General features: G+C 43.7%; 1 protein-coding gene and 1 pseudogene across 1 annotated transcript; both read left to right on the top strand.

Moving 5' to 3' along the window:
* The first annotated feature begins 3,421 nt into the window (after window positions 1-3,421).
* LOC144365825 (nuclear distribution protein nudE homolog 1 pseudogene) lies at window positions 3,422-6,329 on the top strand (annotated as a pseudogene).
* Window positions 6,330-16,811: 10,482 nt separating this feature from the next.
* LOC144365923 (putative vomeronasal receptor-like protein 4) lies at window positions 16,812-17,736 on the top strand. Its single transcript, XM_078018626.1, has one exon. It carries the CDS (start codon window positions 16,843-16,845, stop codon window positions 17,734-17,736), a length of 894 nt encoding a protein of 297 aa, XP_077874752.1. The 5' UTR covers window positions 16,812-16,842.
* The last annotated feature ends 1,694 nt before the right edge of the window (window positions 17,737-19,430 follow it).

Raw genomic sequence — 19,430 nt, 5'->3', positions numbered from 1 at the left:
ATAGTTGCTAAAAATTCAAACAAAGAAATATCTTGAAAGTAACCATAGAAACACATGAAGTAAAAGTCATCAATCATTCCTAACTGACAGTGGATATCATACAAGACACCTTGAGTCCCAGAAAACTCCATTGATCACAAGCCTAATAAGTCCCTTCTCTTATTGGTGGATTCAAGAACATTTTGGTTTCCATCAATTGTCGTCAGTTCATGCCCAGTGTTAATTATTGCTGAAATATGTGATGGTTCCCTCCTTGCCGTGACCAGTCATTCTATTAGGTGAACATCTGTCTCACTGGGGAAGAGTAGGAGGAAGGGGTCAGTGTGCTCTGGCAGTGCAGCAAGGTCCCTCATGGGCAGCTCCCTCCCCCTCCACACAGCAGCTCTGTGTCTGCACACTGGCTCCAGGATGGGAGTTAATGGAGGAGCCATGAAACCTGTTCTAGAGATTTGAGTCAGATTTACCCTCAGAACAGATGGGGTTTCTCTCCTTCTAAAATCCAGAAAGGATTAGGCAGAACTGTCATATGTTTTATTTCTGCACACCTGTTTATCAATTGATCAATGCCAAATATCTCTCTGAGTCCCACAGTTCTGATTATTTTCCATTATGATAAACATGGCCACTGTTCCTTAGTGAATCAGTGACACCATATAGCACATGTGCCCTTGGAATCTGATGGTCCCCCTTGTGTTAAGGTATTATAGCTCAATGTCAGTACTTCCTAATTTGATGTTGAATTCATTGCTAAGAACCCACAAAGTTCAACTAGGATACTGAGCTATCCTCATGAATTTCTTCAGCAAATTTTGTTGGTAAAAGTAGATAACCACCTGCAAAATATGATATCGGGTCCTAATCTGAAATCACACAAAACTGTCCTCAAAGTTGAGCAAAGATTCAGACATATAATTGAAAATTTAGGACTCCTCAAAAGCAATATAGTGAAACACTCTTTGACTTTGGTGACGTCAGTGAGTTTTTGGATATGATTTCCAAATCAGAAAAAAATAGAGCAATTACCAAGTGGGTCTATGTCAAACTAAAGACATTCTTCACACAAAGGAGATCCTCACCACATTGAAAAGCCAGCAATGGGATAAGAGATGCATTTAAAAATGTTGTGAGTAGTAAAGTTTTACTTTCTAAACTATGTGAGTCACTCACATTGGTGTATAGACAAAGTGCCCAAGACTAAACAGGTTATAAATGGGCAAGGTCTTGAAAAATGTTTTCCCAAACAAGATATGCAAATGTCCACACCATATGAGCAGGTGTTCATCATCATTGACCACTAGGACACTGCAAATCGCATTCAGGAGACACAACCTCACACCTGTTAGGTTGGTTCTTAACTAGGAGAGAAGAAATAATAAGTGTTAGAAAGTGCCTGGGGGGGAGGAAACAATTTTGTATACATAAAAGTGACTCTGAATATTATATGTGCTCTGTGGTTGAGATCAATGTTCCTTTTCAAAAAGAATGTAATCAGAGGCATGACATGACTTCAAAACTTAGATACACTAAGAAGCTATAGGAACCTAAAAAGCCTGGTGTTGGGACCTGCACAGCCTTTAATTTAGGTAACTGGATCAGGTGATGAGGGTATGGAGAAAAGACAAACACACAAATAGGGGAAAAGCTGGTGTTCCTGCTTCACCAAATCCCTGGTAGGTAGATAGTGACACAGAACAAGCTCAGCATTTGTATTATATGAGGATAATCATAAAAAGGTTTTTGTTGGAAAATTTTTTCAAAACAAGCAAAACTAAGTTCATAGGTATGAGCAGCCCAATTATGATTATCAGCTTGTGCCCATAACTTTCTACCCACTGGGCATCTGGGGTCTGAACTTCAAAGTCAAGAACTGAACAACTGTGTGGCAGGCACAGAGCCTCCTATTGAACAGAGCATCACCATAGCAACCTCCTAAATCAGCACCTGCACATGGAAGTTCTGAGGAGAGGTGTGGCCTCAGTTGCAGAACAGCTCAAGGGCCCTAATTCACTTCCTGCTTCACACACCATGGCTTGGCATAAAAGCAGACACTTGTACTAATGGAAAAGAATAGATAGCCTAGAAGTAGCTCATGCATCTAGATCTAATTGATTTTTAACAAGGTGCTCTGGAGGTGCACCAGAGAAAGAAGAGACTTCTCAATGAAGTCTTCTTGGAAAAACTGCATATCCATCCACATGGAGAAGAATGTCACTAGATTCTTGTACCTGACAAGCTACAAACTCTGTCAAAATGGATTAAAGACTTAAATATAAGACCTGAACCAACAAAAGTAGTAGAAGAAAACAAGAGAAAGACTTAGGACATTATAATAGGCAAGAATTTTTGGACAAGTCAACAAAATGACAGAAACCACAGTAAATTAGACAAATGGGATTCTGTTGAACTAAAAATAGATGCTCACGGGAAAATAAAAGAATAAGCCAGAGGGGAGAGACTAACTGCCTATTAGCTGGACCTATTTGGAAAGTCGAAGTCTCATAGTGCATTTTTATTCAGGATATATCAAAGAGACTGAAACACCCAATAGCAAAGCTGTTGGTGTAGCTCAGTGGGACACAATTCATCAGTACCAGCAATGCCTTGTAGTGGACACCATGATATGCAATCAACATGCAAAACAAAAATCCACAACAAAACACACAAAGTCAAGAACAACAACAAGAGACCCTGATTAATTAGGGACATTAGCCTATGAACATGTTTTTCAGCAGACAACTTACAAATGTTCAACCTCATTAATGTTCAGGGTGATGCAAATCCAAGCCTCAATGTCACTAGGATGGCCACTGTCAAAAATTCAAAGCTTATCAAGTGCTGGTAGATACGTGGTGAGAAAGAGACCCTCACACACTGTAGGTGGGAAGGAAAATAGGTACAGATATTATGAAAACTGTGGGAGATTCCAAAAATGTTAACAATAAAACTACCATACGGTCCAGTGATGGCATCTTGGGTTTAAATATAAAGCATATTAAATCACATTTAATATTAAATCATATTAAAGGTGTCTAAGAGACACCTGCAATCCTATGCTCCTTGCAACAAAATAGCTAAAATCCTGAGCCATCTTAAGTGACCATCAAATGAAGTATGGATAAAAATCACACGGGAACACATACATGATGGGAAAGCATCCATCCCTAAAGTAAAATGAAATTCTGTTATTGGCGGCACCTCAATTGAGCTGGAGGTGTTATGTTAAGTGACCTAAGTCGGGCACAAAGAGACAAATACCACAAAATCTCACTCACAAGTGGAACAGGAAACTGTTGATCTTCTAGAAGTTGACAGCAGAATGGTGAACCACAGAGGATTGGGGCAAGGTGAGGATGGGGAAAGTGGAAAATGGTACTAAGTGTATAGAGAAGCAAAGAGTTCTGGTGGGCTCTGATTCGGCAGCATGAGCATAGATAATGGTAACACAGTGTATATTCATTAAGTTGGAGGAAGAGAGTCTCCATGAGTTCAGCATAAAAAAAGATCTATATATATGTAAATATATACATGAGGATATTATATATGTATTTTTTGAAAGTATAATTTTTTAGAGAGAGAGAATTTTAATATTTATTTTTTAGTTTTCAGTGGACACAACATCTTTGTTTGAATGTGGTGCTGAGGATCGAACCTGGGCTGCACGCATGCCAGGCAAGCACGCTACCGCTTGAGCCACATTCCCATCCCATCTATGTATTTGTGTGTGTGTGTGTTCCTTGGTTTGAATATTAGTAAAGGCTTATATGTATAGAAATATCTCATATTACCACATAAGTTTGTATAAATTAGTATCAAACAAAAAAGACCTCTGTGAAAGAAAGCTGTCAAACATAATTAACGTAACTCTTATCACTAGCTATATCACCTATTATATTAAGAGATGCTGATATGTACTTATTCATTTAGAATGTTTTAAGAGGTCTATGGCCAAACACCCTGAACATGCCTGATCTCATCTGAAATCCATTAAAATTGAAGATGACCAAAGCTCCTCCTCAGATTGACCACTGAGTCACATGTGGGTCTACAGATAGACCTCACAAGCACTGTTCACAGACATAACTGATAAAAGGAAGGATAGAAAACCAGCACCTTAATTTGAGAAACCATCATAATGTTTCAAAGTATTTAATAGCCGCTATGCAAATACACTCAACTTGATATATGTCTGAAACATCATGCCCTTCTTTGATCAGTATCTGAAACTAAAAAGAGAGAAGGTTCCTTCCAATCCACATTTATTTTGTGCTACTTTTGCTTGGTGGACACCATAAATGTTCTCGCCACCAGGTGCTCTGGATGTCTGACATGGATGGGGCTACAGGATTTGGTGTTTTTCTGGTGGGTATTGGTCTTGCTTTGGGGCCGGCCCTTCTTTCTATGCCCCTATACTTCCCTTTTGGAATGGGAATGTTCACTTGGTACCATTGCCTGTTGGATGCATGTAAGTTGCTTTTGATTTTTACAGTGACTCACAGCCAAGAGTTTGCCTTCAGTGCAATAGAAGATGTTGGACTTTTGAGCAATGATTTAATGGTTCAGAGATGGGGGTTCTCGGAGATGGAATGAATTTTGCATTGTGATATTGGCATGAGATTTGGGGGGCCAGGGTTGGAATACTCTGTTTTATACTTAGAGGTCATGTCAGGCAGTGCAGGAATGTTCAGCAGCATGGCTGTTAAGACATAGTCGGATCATGATTGGATCATGAGGACTCTAATCTTCTCAGTGTATTAGTCCATTTGATAGATGAAAAATTTGAATGAACTGCTGGCTGCTCACTATAGGCAGGTGGTGAGTGTCAACCAGAAGTAGGGTCTTGGGGGAGTGACTGGTTCCTTCTTTCCTTTCTTTGTCTCCTTCCCTCCTACTGTGAGCTGAGCATCTTTTCTCTTCCTCCCTGATGTTTCTGACTTGGAGTCCAAACTCAGAAACTATAAGCCAACACAGAACTTTCCTCCTCTGAGTGCACATGTAATCCACCAGGTAGGGAGTCTGAAGCAGGAGGATTATCAGTTTATGGAAGGCTGGGCAATTTAGTGAGACCCACACTCAAAAATAAAGAGAAAGGACTGGGGATGTGGCTCAGTGATAGAGCAACCCTGGCTTCAATTCTCACTATTGTAAAAAATAAATAAATACATAAATAAAAGAAATAAAAATAACATGAATAAAAACGCAAATCTTGACCCTCACTGCCAGAGCCCAGGTCTTGGGCGCCTGGCCGACACCATGCCCCAGGAGGAGTGATCTCTTTTCACAGTGCAAGACTCAGGAAGGACTTTGGGCTCTGCGGAGGAAGAAGCCAGCTACTGGAAAGCTCTGGCAAAGACCTACAAGCGGAGGGCAGAGGATACTCAGGAGAAGCTTCGAGAATCCCAAGAGGAAGCTGAGAATGTGAAGCCAAATTGGAGACGCAGCTGCAACAGCTGAGTCCAGGAACCGGGACCTTTTGTCAGAGAACCGCCGCCCTCACCTGCAGGGGAAAGGCAGCAGGTTTGAGCTGCAGCTGAAGGCCGCCGGCAGATCTCAGCCTTGGAGGAAGATCTGGCTCAGACCTGCGCCATTAACCATCAGCTGCAGAACACCCCGGGAGCTGGAGAAGCCTGTGATGACTCGGAAAGAGCAAAAGGAGCCACCGTCAGGTCTCGGGAAGACTTTGAGCAGCACTTGAATCCAGCCACTGAAAGAAGTGCCGTCCTGGAAAGTGAACAGATGAGAAGCAGAGCCCCCTGGGATCGGTTCAGCTGCTGAAGGCGAAGCCAAGGTTGGCGGCAGGCATTGGCTGGGCAGCGGCGGGGACAGCGCCCGCACGCCTAGGCCCCGCTCTGGGGAAGCTGAAAGGACAGAACAGCTGGGCAGGCCATGGCTCCGCGCTGTCCATTCCCCCAGCACGTCGAGGACCTGGCTGTGGCCTAAACACACCGGGGACCTTCCAGCGTGGTCAGGACGGCTCCAACAGTGGGACCCCCCACCATGGCTGCAGCCGGATGTCAGCCCTCAACATCGTGGGGGACCTGCTTCCGAAAGTAGGGGCACTGGAATCCAAACTGGCATCCTGCCCGAACTTCCTGTATGATCAGTCCCCAAACCAGACAGGTGCGGGGGGAGCAGGAGCAGAGACCGCGGGGACAGACGGAGCAGCGGGGACAGACGGACCAGCTGCCCCAGCGCACCTCGGAGTGATGCAGGGTCGGACGGCCGTTGCCGCCGGTTGTCCAGTCGACAACCAGGTCGTCCAGCCCCTGCTGACGCCGGCTCCTGACCTTTCCGGTTTGTCAGGAGAGCTGCCTTCTCGTAGTGCTGGGTGAGGCCCTCGACCTCCTTCCGGAGCCTCCTCGTCCCCTCTTCCACGGCTTCCACGGTGCTGGCGAGTCCTGACGCTTCTCCTTCCAGCAGGAAAGCTGAAATGGCAATGCCCGGGCTTGGGTAAAGTGACCTGAGGAGCGAGGCCACCTTCTCCTCCTTGGAGGAAGCCAACAGCAGGGGAGCCGGTGGGCCAAGCGGCATGGCCCCGGGCTCGGCCAGGTAAGAACCCGGGCATCGAGGGGAAGGTGCGGCCTGCAGCCCGCAGGGTCATGCAGCGGGCACCTGGGTGTTCAGGGTGGAGAAGTGACACTCCAGGTGCTGCTTGGCCTCCATCTCCACGTCCAGCTGGTCTTGCAGGCCGCTCCTCTCGTCCTCCTGCCAGCACAGGTTGGTGGACACGCTGACGTCTGCGGGGTTTCCTCCTGAAGCAGCCCCTACGGAAAGCACACACGGAGGTCCGGTGCCGTGGGGCGCTGACCTGGGTGTCCTGGAGCTGGGATCCGAGGGATGCCACGTCCTTGGCTAGTGTGATGGCCTTGCCCTCATGGAGCATGCCCGTGACACTCTCCACTTCATTCTGAGGGTGCTGGACCCTGGTTAGTGGAAACCTCTAGAACAGGATCCTCCTTGATCCAGAGGAGCCCCTTTTCCTCACACCACGTCATGCACCCTCATGAGATGTGACTCGGAGCCTCCACTGACAGAAAATATCTGCAGGGTGTGGGTAACTCTGTGGTCCCTGAGGGAAGTCCCTGTCCCTGGACTGTGGTTCTGAGACCCGACGGGAGCCCTAGCTTACTGACTGGGCCCTGATCCCCTAGTGGATCCTGAATCCCTGCCCAAGTTGGCAAGGGTGAAGCAGGCCAAGGGTCCAGGGCTGAGAGGAGCTCTGGTCTCCTCTGCTCCCTGGAGTTGGGGAAGAGACTGTGGAGGCCACATGAATGTCCAAGGGGTCCTGCCCCCACCCTCCCTTCCCCACCCTTGGTCTCTGTCCTTCTGCCAGCTCATATAGCCACAACCAAAGACACAGACCCTGAAGGCCAAGGGACCTCAGCCTCCACTCCAGCCCCTGTCCCTGAGCGGGTCTCCATGAGGTGTCCGCCTGCCACTGCCTCCTCCCATTTATAGGGAGGCTGTGACTGACCTTGCCAAGGTTCTTCCAGGACACTTGTTGTCTTGGGGTAGCAGACCCCTGCTCTGAAATGCATGCCGCCCCTGGCCCCAGGCCACAATACATTAAATATCCACCAAGCTTCTGACCATTCCCATGAGTGGACATTCAGGCTGAACGTGTCTTCAAAGGTAAATAAGACCAAAGGCAGGCCGTGCCCTTTGTCAGCTTACTGCCCTTCAATGGTCTCACATCACTGGGAATAATAACTTCACTGAATGTTCCTGTGTCATCTGGTCATAGCCACCCTCTCTGTACTATGCTTCTCCCAGCTCAGCACTTCCGCTCTGCCAGCCTTCTCCACCTCTGATTTCCCCACTTACCACAGGGCCTTTGAGCATGCTGTACCTCTGCCTAGCAGACTTCTGCATGTCCATCTGATCATAGTCTTCCTGAGGGAAGCCTTTCCCACCTTCTTGTCACCTACTCCATTATGTGCCTCCCCTTCCAGCTTAATCTGCATTGATCTGTGTGATCCTGGGTGTCCTCCCACCCCATCAGGCTGGAGTGTCCTGGAGCAGGGACAGTGACTGTCACCTTCCTTGATCTTGTGTCTCGGGATCAAGCACAGTGCTTGTTGGAGAGCAGATGCTCAGTGTACACTCCTCGGCTGAGCAGGTGAAGGTTTTCACAAGGTGAAACTAGGGAGGGTCCCCTCCCGGGGGAAGGGTGTAACTGGAGTGACCGCAGTGAGCTAAGCAGAGCCCCTGCCCTTGGCCTGCGGCACCCGCTCACCTGCAGCTTTGCACCTTGTTGTTGAGCTTGGCCTGAGGCCACTCCCGGTCACTGCCCTGGGCCTACAGCTCCTGCAGCTGCCCCTCCAGCTTCTTCCTGTGCCCCACCTCCTACATCACCTGGATGAGCACCCGCAGCTCACCCATCAGGCCCCGGTCTCCTGGTCTCCTTCTCCAGCATCAGCTTGCTCTTCTCCAGGATGGCCTTGGCCTGCGGGAGCAGGGGACAGGTGACAGCCCTAGCCAGGGGTGTGCCCAGTGCCTCCTCTTCCCTCCCCTCCTCAGGAAGACCCGGAACCCAGGCCATCAACTCAGGGGAACACGGGCGGGGGGAGCGTGGAAGACTGGTAAGACCTTGGGATTCTGTTTCCTAAAAAGTGGGGCTGGCAAACAGGCGTCCTGTGGCCACATCTAACCTGCAGTCATGTCCAGTCAACCCACTCGGTACTTCACAAACAGATAAGTTGCCAAGACTTTAATAATTTTTATATGAAAGTCTAGAAAAAAAATGCACAAATCTTTCCTACTGTTTTTCCTGTCAGTTAAATTGGTCACAGTGATAAATGGTGCCTAACATCAGGGTTATTCATTTACAAAATAATGTGTTAAATATTTTTGGTAATTTTTTATCTCAACAACTGGGAAAGCATTTATAAACTACCCCTCAGAGAGACAAAGAGCGTAGAGAAAACTTACAGAGTTGATGTGTATGGAGAACCAACAAGTCACATAAAATCAGATTTGATTCCTCACAGTGGGTAGACGTCGTCATTGCATCTGCTCACATGAAAGAGCTGGTAAGTGCTCAAGAGGAGCAGCCCAGTCACAGGAAGGAGCTGCAGAGCCCAAGAGATGATGCAGACCTGCCCGAGTCCAGGCTCCCACTGAGCTGCCGTGGCCAGTTGTGCCCAGCCTGGAGCTTCAGGTTTCTCACGTCTCAGAGGAGCTATGAAGAGCCCCTGGGCACAAGGTGAGTTTGTGTATCTAAAAGCATAAACATAGGAACACGTCTGGACATTGTGAAAGCTCCCTACGCTAAGCCTAAGGCCAACAGCATTCTAAAGGGAGAACAATTGGAAGCATTCTCTCTAAAATCTGGAACAAGACAGAGATGCCCCCTTTCACCACTTCTATTTAACACAGTACTTAAAGCTCCAGCCAGAGCAATTAGACAGATGAAAGAAATTAAAGGGATATGGATAGGAAAAGAAGAACTCAAACTATTGCTATTTGCTGAACAGGATTCTATACCTTGAGGATCCAAAAAATTCCACCAGAAAACTTCTAGAACTAATAAATAAAATCATAAAAGTAGCAGGATATAAAATATGTACCCACACATCAAATGCATTTCTGTACATCAGTAACAAATTCTCAAAAAGAGAAACTAGGAAAATTACCTCACTTACAATAGCCTCAAAAACAAAGAAACAAGCTTGAAAACAACAAAAGAGGTTTAAGACCTTTACACTGAAAACTACAGAACATTAAAGAAAGAAATTAAAGATCTTAGAAAATGAAAAGATCTCCCTTGTTTTTGGATAGGTAGAATTAACATTATAAAAATGATTTAATTTTAACTATACATATTTAATACAATTCCAACCAAAATCCCAAAGACATTTCTCATAGAAATAGAAAAAGCACTCATGAAATTCATCTGGAAAATAAAAAAAAAGAGACCCAGAGTAGCCAAAGCAATCCTTACAAGAAGAGTGAAGCAGGTGGCATCACTATACCAGACCTTAAACTATACTACAGAGCAATAGTAACAAAAATGGGCATGGTATTGGCACCAAAATAGTCTTGTATTCCAATGGTATAGAATAAAGGACACAGAGGCAAACCCACATAAATACAGTTCCTTCATACTAGACAAAGGTGCCAAGAACATACATTGGGAAAAGACGGCCTCTTCAACAATGGTGCTGAGAAAACTGGAAATCCATATGCAACAAAATGAAATGAAACTCCTCTCTCTCACCATGCACAAAACTCAAAGTTGATCAAGGACCTAGGAATTAAACCAGAGACTCTGAGCCTAGAGAAGAAAAATAGGACCAAATTTCCATCATGTCAGATTAGGCCCTGAGTTCCTTAATAAGACTCCTTGAACACAAGAATTAAATTCAAGAATCAACAAATGGGATGGATTCAAACTAAAAAGTGCTTCTCAGCAAAAGAAACAATCAATGAAGTGAATAGAGAGCCTACAGAATGGGAGAAATCTTTACCACATGCACATCAGATAGAGCACTAATCTCTAGGATATATAATTAACTAAAAACTCTTAACACCCAAAAAACAAATAACCCAAATAATAAATGGGCCAAGAACCTGAACAAACACTTCTCAGAAGATAATATATAATCAGTCAACAAATATATGAAAAAAAAATGTTCATCATCGCTAGCAATTAGAGAAATGCAAATCAGAACTACTCTAAGATTTTATCTCACTCCAGTCAGAATGGCAGCTTTTAAGAATACAAACAACAATAAGTGTTGGTGAGTATGTGTGGGGAAAAGGCACACTCATACATTGCTGATGGGACTGCAAATTGGTGTAGCCAATCTGGAAAGCAGTAGGGAGATTCCTTGGAAAACTGGGAATGGAACCATCATTTGAACCAGCCATTCCACTCCTCCATTTACACCTTAAGGTCTTAAAAACAGCACACTACAGGGACACAGCCACATCAGTGTTCATAGCCACACAGTTCACAATAGCAAAATTGTGGAACAAATCTAGATGTCCTCCAATAGATGAATTGATAAAGAAACTGTAGCATATATACACAGCATGGAATATTACTTAGCACTAAAACAGAAAAAAAAATGGCATTTCCAGGAAAATGCATGGAGTTGGGGAATATCATGCTGTGTGAAGTTAGCCAATTCCCCAAAACCAAAGGTGAATGTTTTCTCTAGTAAGAGGATGCTGATCCATAATGAGGATGGGAGGAAGCATGGGAGGAATGGAGGAACTTTAGATAGGGCAAAGCGGAGAGAGTGGAAGGGAGGGGCATGGGGGTAGGATGGCTGTGGAATGAGGCCAACATCATTACTCTAGGTACATGCATGAAGACACGAATGGTGTGACTCTACTTTGTGTACAACCAGAGAAATTGTGCTCCACTTGTGTACTATGAACTAAAATGCATTCCGCTGATAATTTGAGCCTTTCTTTTTTTATTTGAATCCCTTTAATTTCCTTCTTTTGCCTGATTGCTTGACTAGGGTTTCAAGGACCACACTGAGTAGGAGTAGTGAAATTGGGCACCCTACTCCTGTTCCTGGTTTCAGAGACAATGTTTTTACTTTTTCTCCATTCAGTATAATGTTGGCCTTGATTTTTTTTTTATATAGACTTTACAATATTGAGGCAAGTTCTTTCTATCACTAGTTTCTCTCATGTTATAAACAGCAGTGGGTGCTGTACTGTGTCAAGTGCTTCTTCTGCATTCATTAAGGTAATCATGTGATTCTTGTTTTAAGTCTACATCTGTGGAGAACTACTATTCGGGATTGGTGTATGTTGAATCCTCCTTGCTTCTGTAGAATGAAACCCATTTGATGATGGCGCGCTGTATTTTAATGTGTTTTTGTATGTGATTGGCCAGAATTTTATTAAGAATATTTGCATTTGAGTTCATCAGGGGTAATGGACTGAAGTTTTGCTTCCTTGATGAGTCTTGGTCAGGTCTGGTGTGGTGATGCTGGGCCACAGCATGGGTTTGGCAGTTTCTTCCTTTTCTGTTTCATTGAATAACCCGAGGAGGACTGGTCATAATTGTTCTTTGAAGGTCTGGTGGAACATGGCTGAGAGTCCATCCAGTCCTGGGATTGTGTGTGTTGGGAGACTTTTTACAGCTGCTTCAAGGTCATTACTTGGTATTGATCTGTTTAAGTGTTTTGTACCCTCGGGGCGCAGTGTGGGGAGGTCACATGTCTCTAGGAATTTGTCAGTATCTTAAAGATTTTGTAGCTTCTTGGAAGATAAATTTTTGAAATAGTTTCTGATGTTCCTCTGGATCTCAGTAGTGTCTGTGGTGATGTATTCTTTTTCATCTTGGATTCTGTTGAGTTTTTTCCCCTTCTTTTCTTTGGTTAGTTTGGTAAAAGTTTTATCAATGTTGTTCATTCTTTCAAAAAGCCTACTCTTCATTTAAAATATATATCATATTTCTAAAAAATTTTCTATTTCACAGATTTTGGCTTTGATTTTAATTATTTTCTGTTGTCTACTGATTTTGGTGTTGGCTTATGCTTTTGTAGATTGGATATATAACTGTTAAGGTCTGTAAACAAGTCAAAATAACACCTGGCATTTTGCCAGGGGAATGTTAGAGTTCGTAAACAAGTCTGGATGGTGCCTGGCAAAATGCCAGAGGGAGTGGTTTGAGAAGTAACAAAAGCGAGCCATTAAGTGTGGAGATTCCTTATTGGTTGACTGATGTATCTAGTTTATGCTAATTAAGATAAGCTGTGTGGAATGTATAAATACCTCTGTTGTCCTACAATAAACAGCTCCAACTCCTGCAGTATCAACAGACACAAGTTATTCGTTCACCCCCTGGCTATTCTGCTGCAGCCGGACTGGGGCAGATGGTGGCCCGTTACGGGGAGCACCGGGACACTCGGGGGTAAGTGACGAAAAAAAGCTGCCCGTCCATAGATAGGACGGGAGCAATCTGCTCGTCCCTAGACAGATAGGGCGAGAGGAAAAATGGCCATTTTGAGAAAATGGAGAAGATTGATACAGTATGTTTGTGTCTTGTCTTGTCTCAGTGTATTGTATTGTCTTTATGATGAAAATATGGAAGGGGTGAGAAGTAAATCGATAAGGGAAAGAGACACCCCAGTAGAACCAAGAATAGTTAGGTCATGTGTTGATGGAAGCCCAGGAACTCTAGTCAGAAAGAAAAAGAAAGTTCAGAAGAAGAAGGATTATCAGGAAAAAAGTTGCAGCAAAAGGCTATTACTAAATACTTTTCGTTACCGGAGGAGGGTACGTGAATCAGTGCAGCGGCGACTGCCACGTGCGCAAACAGGTCACTGTGCAGCAAGTACTTTCCAAGCGGCGGCAGCCGGCTCTTCCACTGCCGGGAGCCCAAATCTAGACCTGACCTGGAGGCACACTCTCGTGGGCTCTTGCTCCCTGTGCTCAGAAGCAGTTTGAGTCCAGGACACTTCCCAGGGCCATCTGGGGCTGCCCAGAATGCTACAGCCGGCAGAAGACGCTACCAGTGTCCCTGATGTTTGGTCATTTTCAATGCCAATAACTAAGCTACAATGGTTCTCCCACACCTGGAAGCTAATGAGTAATGAGCACTATTAAGGCTTATTTCAAATGTAAAAAACCTTGAGATAATGTACTAAATTGTTCAGAAGGTTGTTTTCTTAGTGGAATACCACAGGATTTTCTTTAGCCATTCGGAGTTCCTGCCTTCGTCCCAGTGCCAGTGAGGATGAGGGTGGAAGAATTTCCAGTGTTGCTGAGAACTGGAGGAGACTTCCACTGAAAAAAGGATGAGACTTTGGCTGGAGCCTGCCTCCCAGGTCAGCCCCAGCTGCTCTGTCTCTGAAGAAAGGAAGCTGCTCTCACATCACCTCAGCCCTTGGCCATGGTCACTTACATTCCTTTGTAACAGGGACTGGAAAGTCCCCCAGGTAGTAAGATGCCTAAGTGATATGAGGAGCTTCCTGCTGTATAAATGGATCATATAAATGTCCTTTGGGAATAGCGCAGAGGGATTGGATTTTCAATAGTGCACTATATTCAAACTAAACACACATGCATGGAACATCATTTGCCCCTTTGTAATCCCCTCTGCTCCCAATTTTCATCCCATTTTTGCCTGCCCCCCCTTCTCATTCCTCTTCTATACTCATGTTCCTTGTATTTATTTATTGTTGTATCATTTCATATTTTATAGATATACACAAAGTGAAATCAATCCTGGTACTTTCACATGTGTCCATAGCTTAATTACATCCAGTTCATTCCACAGTTCCTCTCTTGTTCCAAATCTCTAACTTTTCCCACATTCTTTCTCTGTTCCCATGGACATATTTTCTGTTTTTGTCAGATCTGTGCAGTCTGTTCTTAATTTGGCTGCAGTTTCCTCCTATGGAAGGAAATGTTCAACACTTCATGTAGCCTGACATTCCGTATTCTATCTATTTCCCACACTGTGATGCTTTCACTCAGTCTGGCTGGGCACAAATCACGAGCCATTGAAGCAAGAAAAAACTTTATTTCTGAACTCCACCAGCACACTCCACACACGCTCCCTAGGAACTCTCCCGAATGCCACGCGGCTCCTCCAGGAACCACCAACCCGAAAATCCCTCCTCCAGAAATACCTCCTCCCGCACTTCCCCAACCAATGGGAACTCTCCAGGAATCCCCACGAGAACTCCAAAGTAGCTAGAGAACTCCAAAGTAGCAGGTCAAGGCGGATAGTAAAGGTCTAATATACAACCAAATCAATCCAGCATCATCTTAATGGCTTGCCTCTCAACCAATACTATTGGGAAAATGCCAGGGGCCATTCCAACTTGGCTGTGGCTCTCAGCATTCACTCTTCTTCTTGGCTGAGTAGAAGTGTGATTTGTCCATACTCCACATTTTCATCATCCATGGTTTTGTTTGTGATCATCTGGGCTGGCTGCATAACTTGGCCATTGTGAATTGTGCTGCTATAAATATTGATGCATTTGAATCTCTATATTATGCTTTTTTAAAAAATATAAATACCATGTAGTGGGATACCTTGATCATATGGTGGTTCCATTTTTAACTTTTTAAGAAATGTCTATACTGCTGACCTGTATGGTTGTACTAATTTGCAGTCCCATCTCAAATGCATGGATTCATCTGTTTTTGTCACATCTTTGAGAGAATCTACTAGTATTTGTATTCTTGATGAATACTATTCTAATTTGTGTTAGGAGAAATCTCACTGTAATTTTGACTTACATTTCTGTGATGGCACGTTTGATTGTTTGTGAGTGGTACTGTGAGTGTGTCTAGCCATTGGGTTCAAGTTTTCGGTCAATATACAAGTAATATAGAAAACACTTACAGCAACGTTATTGAACTACCAAGGAGAACAGGTGGAGAAAAGTGGCTCCTGTCCTTCCCAGGTGACTGGTTGAGACTTGCTTTGAAGGCAGAGTCCCAAGTGCTGGTCCTCAAGTACCACATCCCTGTGTGAAGCAGACCTTGAATATGAGAAGAAGTGACACTCTGTGTCCCAGAAGTGAGCACCAATCTATTGGTGCTGATTCACTTTCTTATTATGAAAACTTCTTGTAGAATAATTAAGCTCCAATTAAAACTGAGATGAGGTCTGAGCCTAACAAACTTAGTAATTGTGGAGGGAGAGGGAGAGCCATGCTTCAGGGACTGGTGTCCACAGGGGCTAGCTCCTCCCTGACAGGTGTCAGCTCTGAACACTGGAGCCTCTGTGGTAGTTAATTGCATGGAAAAATTTCACAAACCCAGAAGGTACAAATGAGACCTTGAAAGCTGCATCTTGTCTAAAAGACAACCCAGAGCTTGTCTGCAGCACAGCCACCAAGGTGAGTGGACCCTAGGATCTGACTTGCTCACAGACCTAGGGGACATTCCCTCAGTAGTCAAGGTCTTACTCTGTGACTGAGCAAGGGGGTGGCTGCCAGGGTCTGAGCCTTAGGACCTTCCCTCTTCTTCTCATATCTAAAGGTGGGCACCAGGGCCAGGAAGATGAAGGGGTCTTTTACAGCAGGTGTCCCTCAGCTATGCTGGAGCCACTGTGACCCTGTGTGCAAGATCTGAGTTCAACAGAGATCTCTGTGGTGGGTTCTGAGGATAGAAAGTTAGAAGCTTTTTCTGGTTTTAGAAATGTTCAGTTTCTTCAAGCTCCATGTTGTCCTGCTGTGACTCTTTCTGCATTCTTAGGTTATATAATATTCTGTGCCTAGTTTCTGGTGTATTATTTGATTTCCAAGATACAATTTTCTCTTGCATTATGTTTTTGTGTCCCTAAGTGCAGGGTGCTTAATGAGAAGGCATTCTGTCTCCATCCAGCCTGAAACTGACTGTCCTCTCATGTAACATTAGACCACAGAGTAAGTCAAACTCATTCTTTGCATGTCTGTGTGTGAGACTACCTACTGAGACAATTAGCAATCAGAATCCTAGTGTCTCTTATTGAATTCCAGTATGATTTCATTAATTTGGTTGATATTACACTTTCAAAAATTTCTTTGAGTTTAGTTTAATACCAAGCAGCAAGGAGCACCTCTCTTAGATTTATCTTGGGGAGATCTCCCCAGGATGGATTGATGTACCTGCACAGCTGTTGGGTTTTATACTCAGGTGGAGGGGTCATGCATATGTTTGAATGCAAGGACTTCCTTTTAGGAACACTCACAGTATAATTGTAAAACCAATCTGGGATAATGCCACTTTCTCTTCTAACATTCTTTTTTTTTTATTCTTTCAGAGTTTAAGAGAAGTGAGTTATATGACTCAGAAGAGCCTCCCAAATGTGATACAGAGCTGTGTAGTTTGGGAAGATGGTAATAGGCTGAAAATATGAGGAAAAGTAAGAAGTAAGAAATGACTTTGCATATTGTCAAGGGGATAATCTTTGTGATTCTAATAGGACATGGCATTGTGGGGAACATCTTTGTTCTTGTGAACTATATGGGCCTGTTTAGAATCACTGTGAAATCTATACACCTCATTCTCATTCATTTGGCTTTTACAAATATGATAACTCTTCTTACAAAACTAATGCAACTGATAATATTCAGTTTTGGGTTTAGAGACCTCATAGATGATATAGTCTGTAAGATGGTGCTTTACCTCAGTAGGGTGGCCCGGGGCCTGTCCATCTGCACCACCAGTCTCCTCACAGTGGTCCAGGCCATCACCATCAGTCCCAGAGCCTCCAAGTGGGGGAGGCTGCAGCCCAGGTCTGCATGGCACCTGCTTCCTTTGTTAGTCTTCCTTTGGATACTCAATTCCTTGATAAGCATGAACTTAGCATTTTACTCCAAAAATATGTACAGAATGAACACATCACAATTTATTAGCAGTTTCAACTATTGTTTTTTACAACAACAAACTGGAATAATCAAATGGATTTTTATTGTTCTCATGGTCCTTCGAGATGCTTTGTTCCAGGGTGTCATGGGCTGGGCCAGTGGCTACTTAGTCTTCCTTCTCCACAAGCACCACCAGAGTGTTCTCTACCTTCAGACCTCCAAGCTCCTCTACAGAACACCCCCTGAGTTGAAGGCTGCAAAGAGTGTTCTCTTTCTGATGCTGTGCTTTCTCTTCTTCTATTGGGCAGATTGCTTTATGACTTTATATGTAACATTTACCTTAGAGACGAATTTTCTGGAAGTAAGTGTTCTAGAATTGGTGGACCTTGGCTATGCAATTCTCAGCCCATTTGTGTTGATTCACAGGGATGGACACTTGGGTGAATGTTGCCGTGCTCAGTAAGAGGGAAAGAGATTGAGAAAAATGTCTTTTTCATTGATCTTTTCAGTAAATAAGTTTGAAATAATTCATAGATTTCTGTTGCTGTATGTGATGGAAAAATGAAGTAGATGAATCACATAGAGGCAGATTTCCACAGCAAAATTTTATGACAGTCCTGTGACAACCTCATAGGAAGCTGCCTGAGTGTGCTTCTCCTAGGTATCTGTGGCCCTGTGTATATTTGCAGGTTTTACTTCCCTTGTCGACCTCAAACTCTATTGATATATATTAATACTTAAGGTATAATTATTTTTGATTAATAGAAAATATTTTCAGGTTCATAGTATTTACAAATAGAATGGAATAATATACTTACCTGGGTGTTGTCTACATTATAAAATCTCCATGAATAAAGAGACTTAAAATGTAGTTGTCTCTTTGACAGAAAGATGAATGGATACATAATGAAAATGATCTAGTTTCCTTTTTGTGTTTTATGCTTTCTGAATTACAATTTGAATGCATTTTTCCAAAAAAAGTGAGGAGTCAGTGTTGCTCACAAATCATGGCTCGGTTCACAAGAGAACTAGTCAGTGTCTCTGTGCTGCTTGATATTGTCCTTCTGCCTCAGAAATCCACAACATATTATGACATGAAATGTAATGAACCTAATTTTCCTGTTCCTAAAATGGAACCAAAAATATATTCATGTAGATTGCACAGATGTGGCCACAAGTCATTTGACTAAACCATTTTGAAATATTAGTGATTCTGTTGATGCATTGATCATATTACCTCCAAGGCAGCTGAGTGGGCCTAGAGGCCCTTCCCTCCATAGCCATGTGCTCTCTAAGTCTCTCTTATCACCCTGTTTATTTGTATTCTTGAAGAACAGGTGAAGGCCTTTTCTTTGGTTGGTTTATTCCATGATAACAAAATAATTTATGAATGTTATTATGTGACACTCCAAAATTAGAGTTTATTTGCTTCATATAATGATGCTGTCCTTGAAGATAAAGGGCTTGCTACTGTCTTAGATCCACAGTTCTCCTAAGATGAAGCCTAGAGAACAAGACAAAGTGAGCCCTCCCCAGACCCATCACTGGCGTGGACTCCAGGGAAGGGAGTACAAATCCTGGAAGTGCTGATAGGAATGAATGACACGTAAAAGTGGCATCATGAGGATGAGGTGACCAAGCACCAACAACAGACAATACCTAGGTGAAAAAGAAAATGGTTCCTGACTTTTGGACATAGTGTATCAAGGTTTGGCTGGGTTTTATATTTCTTATGCAAGTATGATTTTTCTTCACTCTAAAATGTGGGAATTGGATTGAGAGTGCCGCACAATGCTTTTTTTGTTGGACACTTACGTCCTCTGGTGATAGAAAGGTGTTAGTAGCAGTCTCCTGTAGAGGTGGCGCTGTTGGTTGGACACTTACACCCTCTGGTGATAGAAAGGTGTTAGTAGCAGTCTCCTATTGTAATTTTCCCCTGATGGCTTTTTCTGCTTTACACTTTCTTTCTCTGACTAGCTTGAGAGGCCTTCTCTTTTACTTGAATCATTTCCTCTCTCTGACTGAGAGACCTTCTCTTTTACTTGAATCAATATGTCTTCTCATTCCTCTACCATTGTCTGAACTGAAGGCTTTGGACTAAGAAAACCAGATACCAATGCCCACAATGGCAATGTGCCAACTGGCAGAGTTCCTGGG

Source organism: Ictidomys tridecemlineatus, chromosome 8, assembly GCF_052094955.1.
Source record: "Ictidomys tridecemlineatus isolate mIctTri1 chromosome 8, mIctTri1.hap1, whole genome shotgun sequence".
In the NCBI taxonomy this organism is placed as follows: domain Eukaryota; kingdom Metazoa; phylum Chordata; class Mammalia; order Rodentia; family Sciuridae; genus Ictidomys; species Ictidomys tridecemlineatus.
This window is presented reverse-complemented; position numbering and strand designations above follow the sequence as displayed.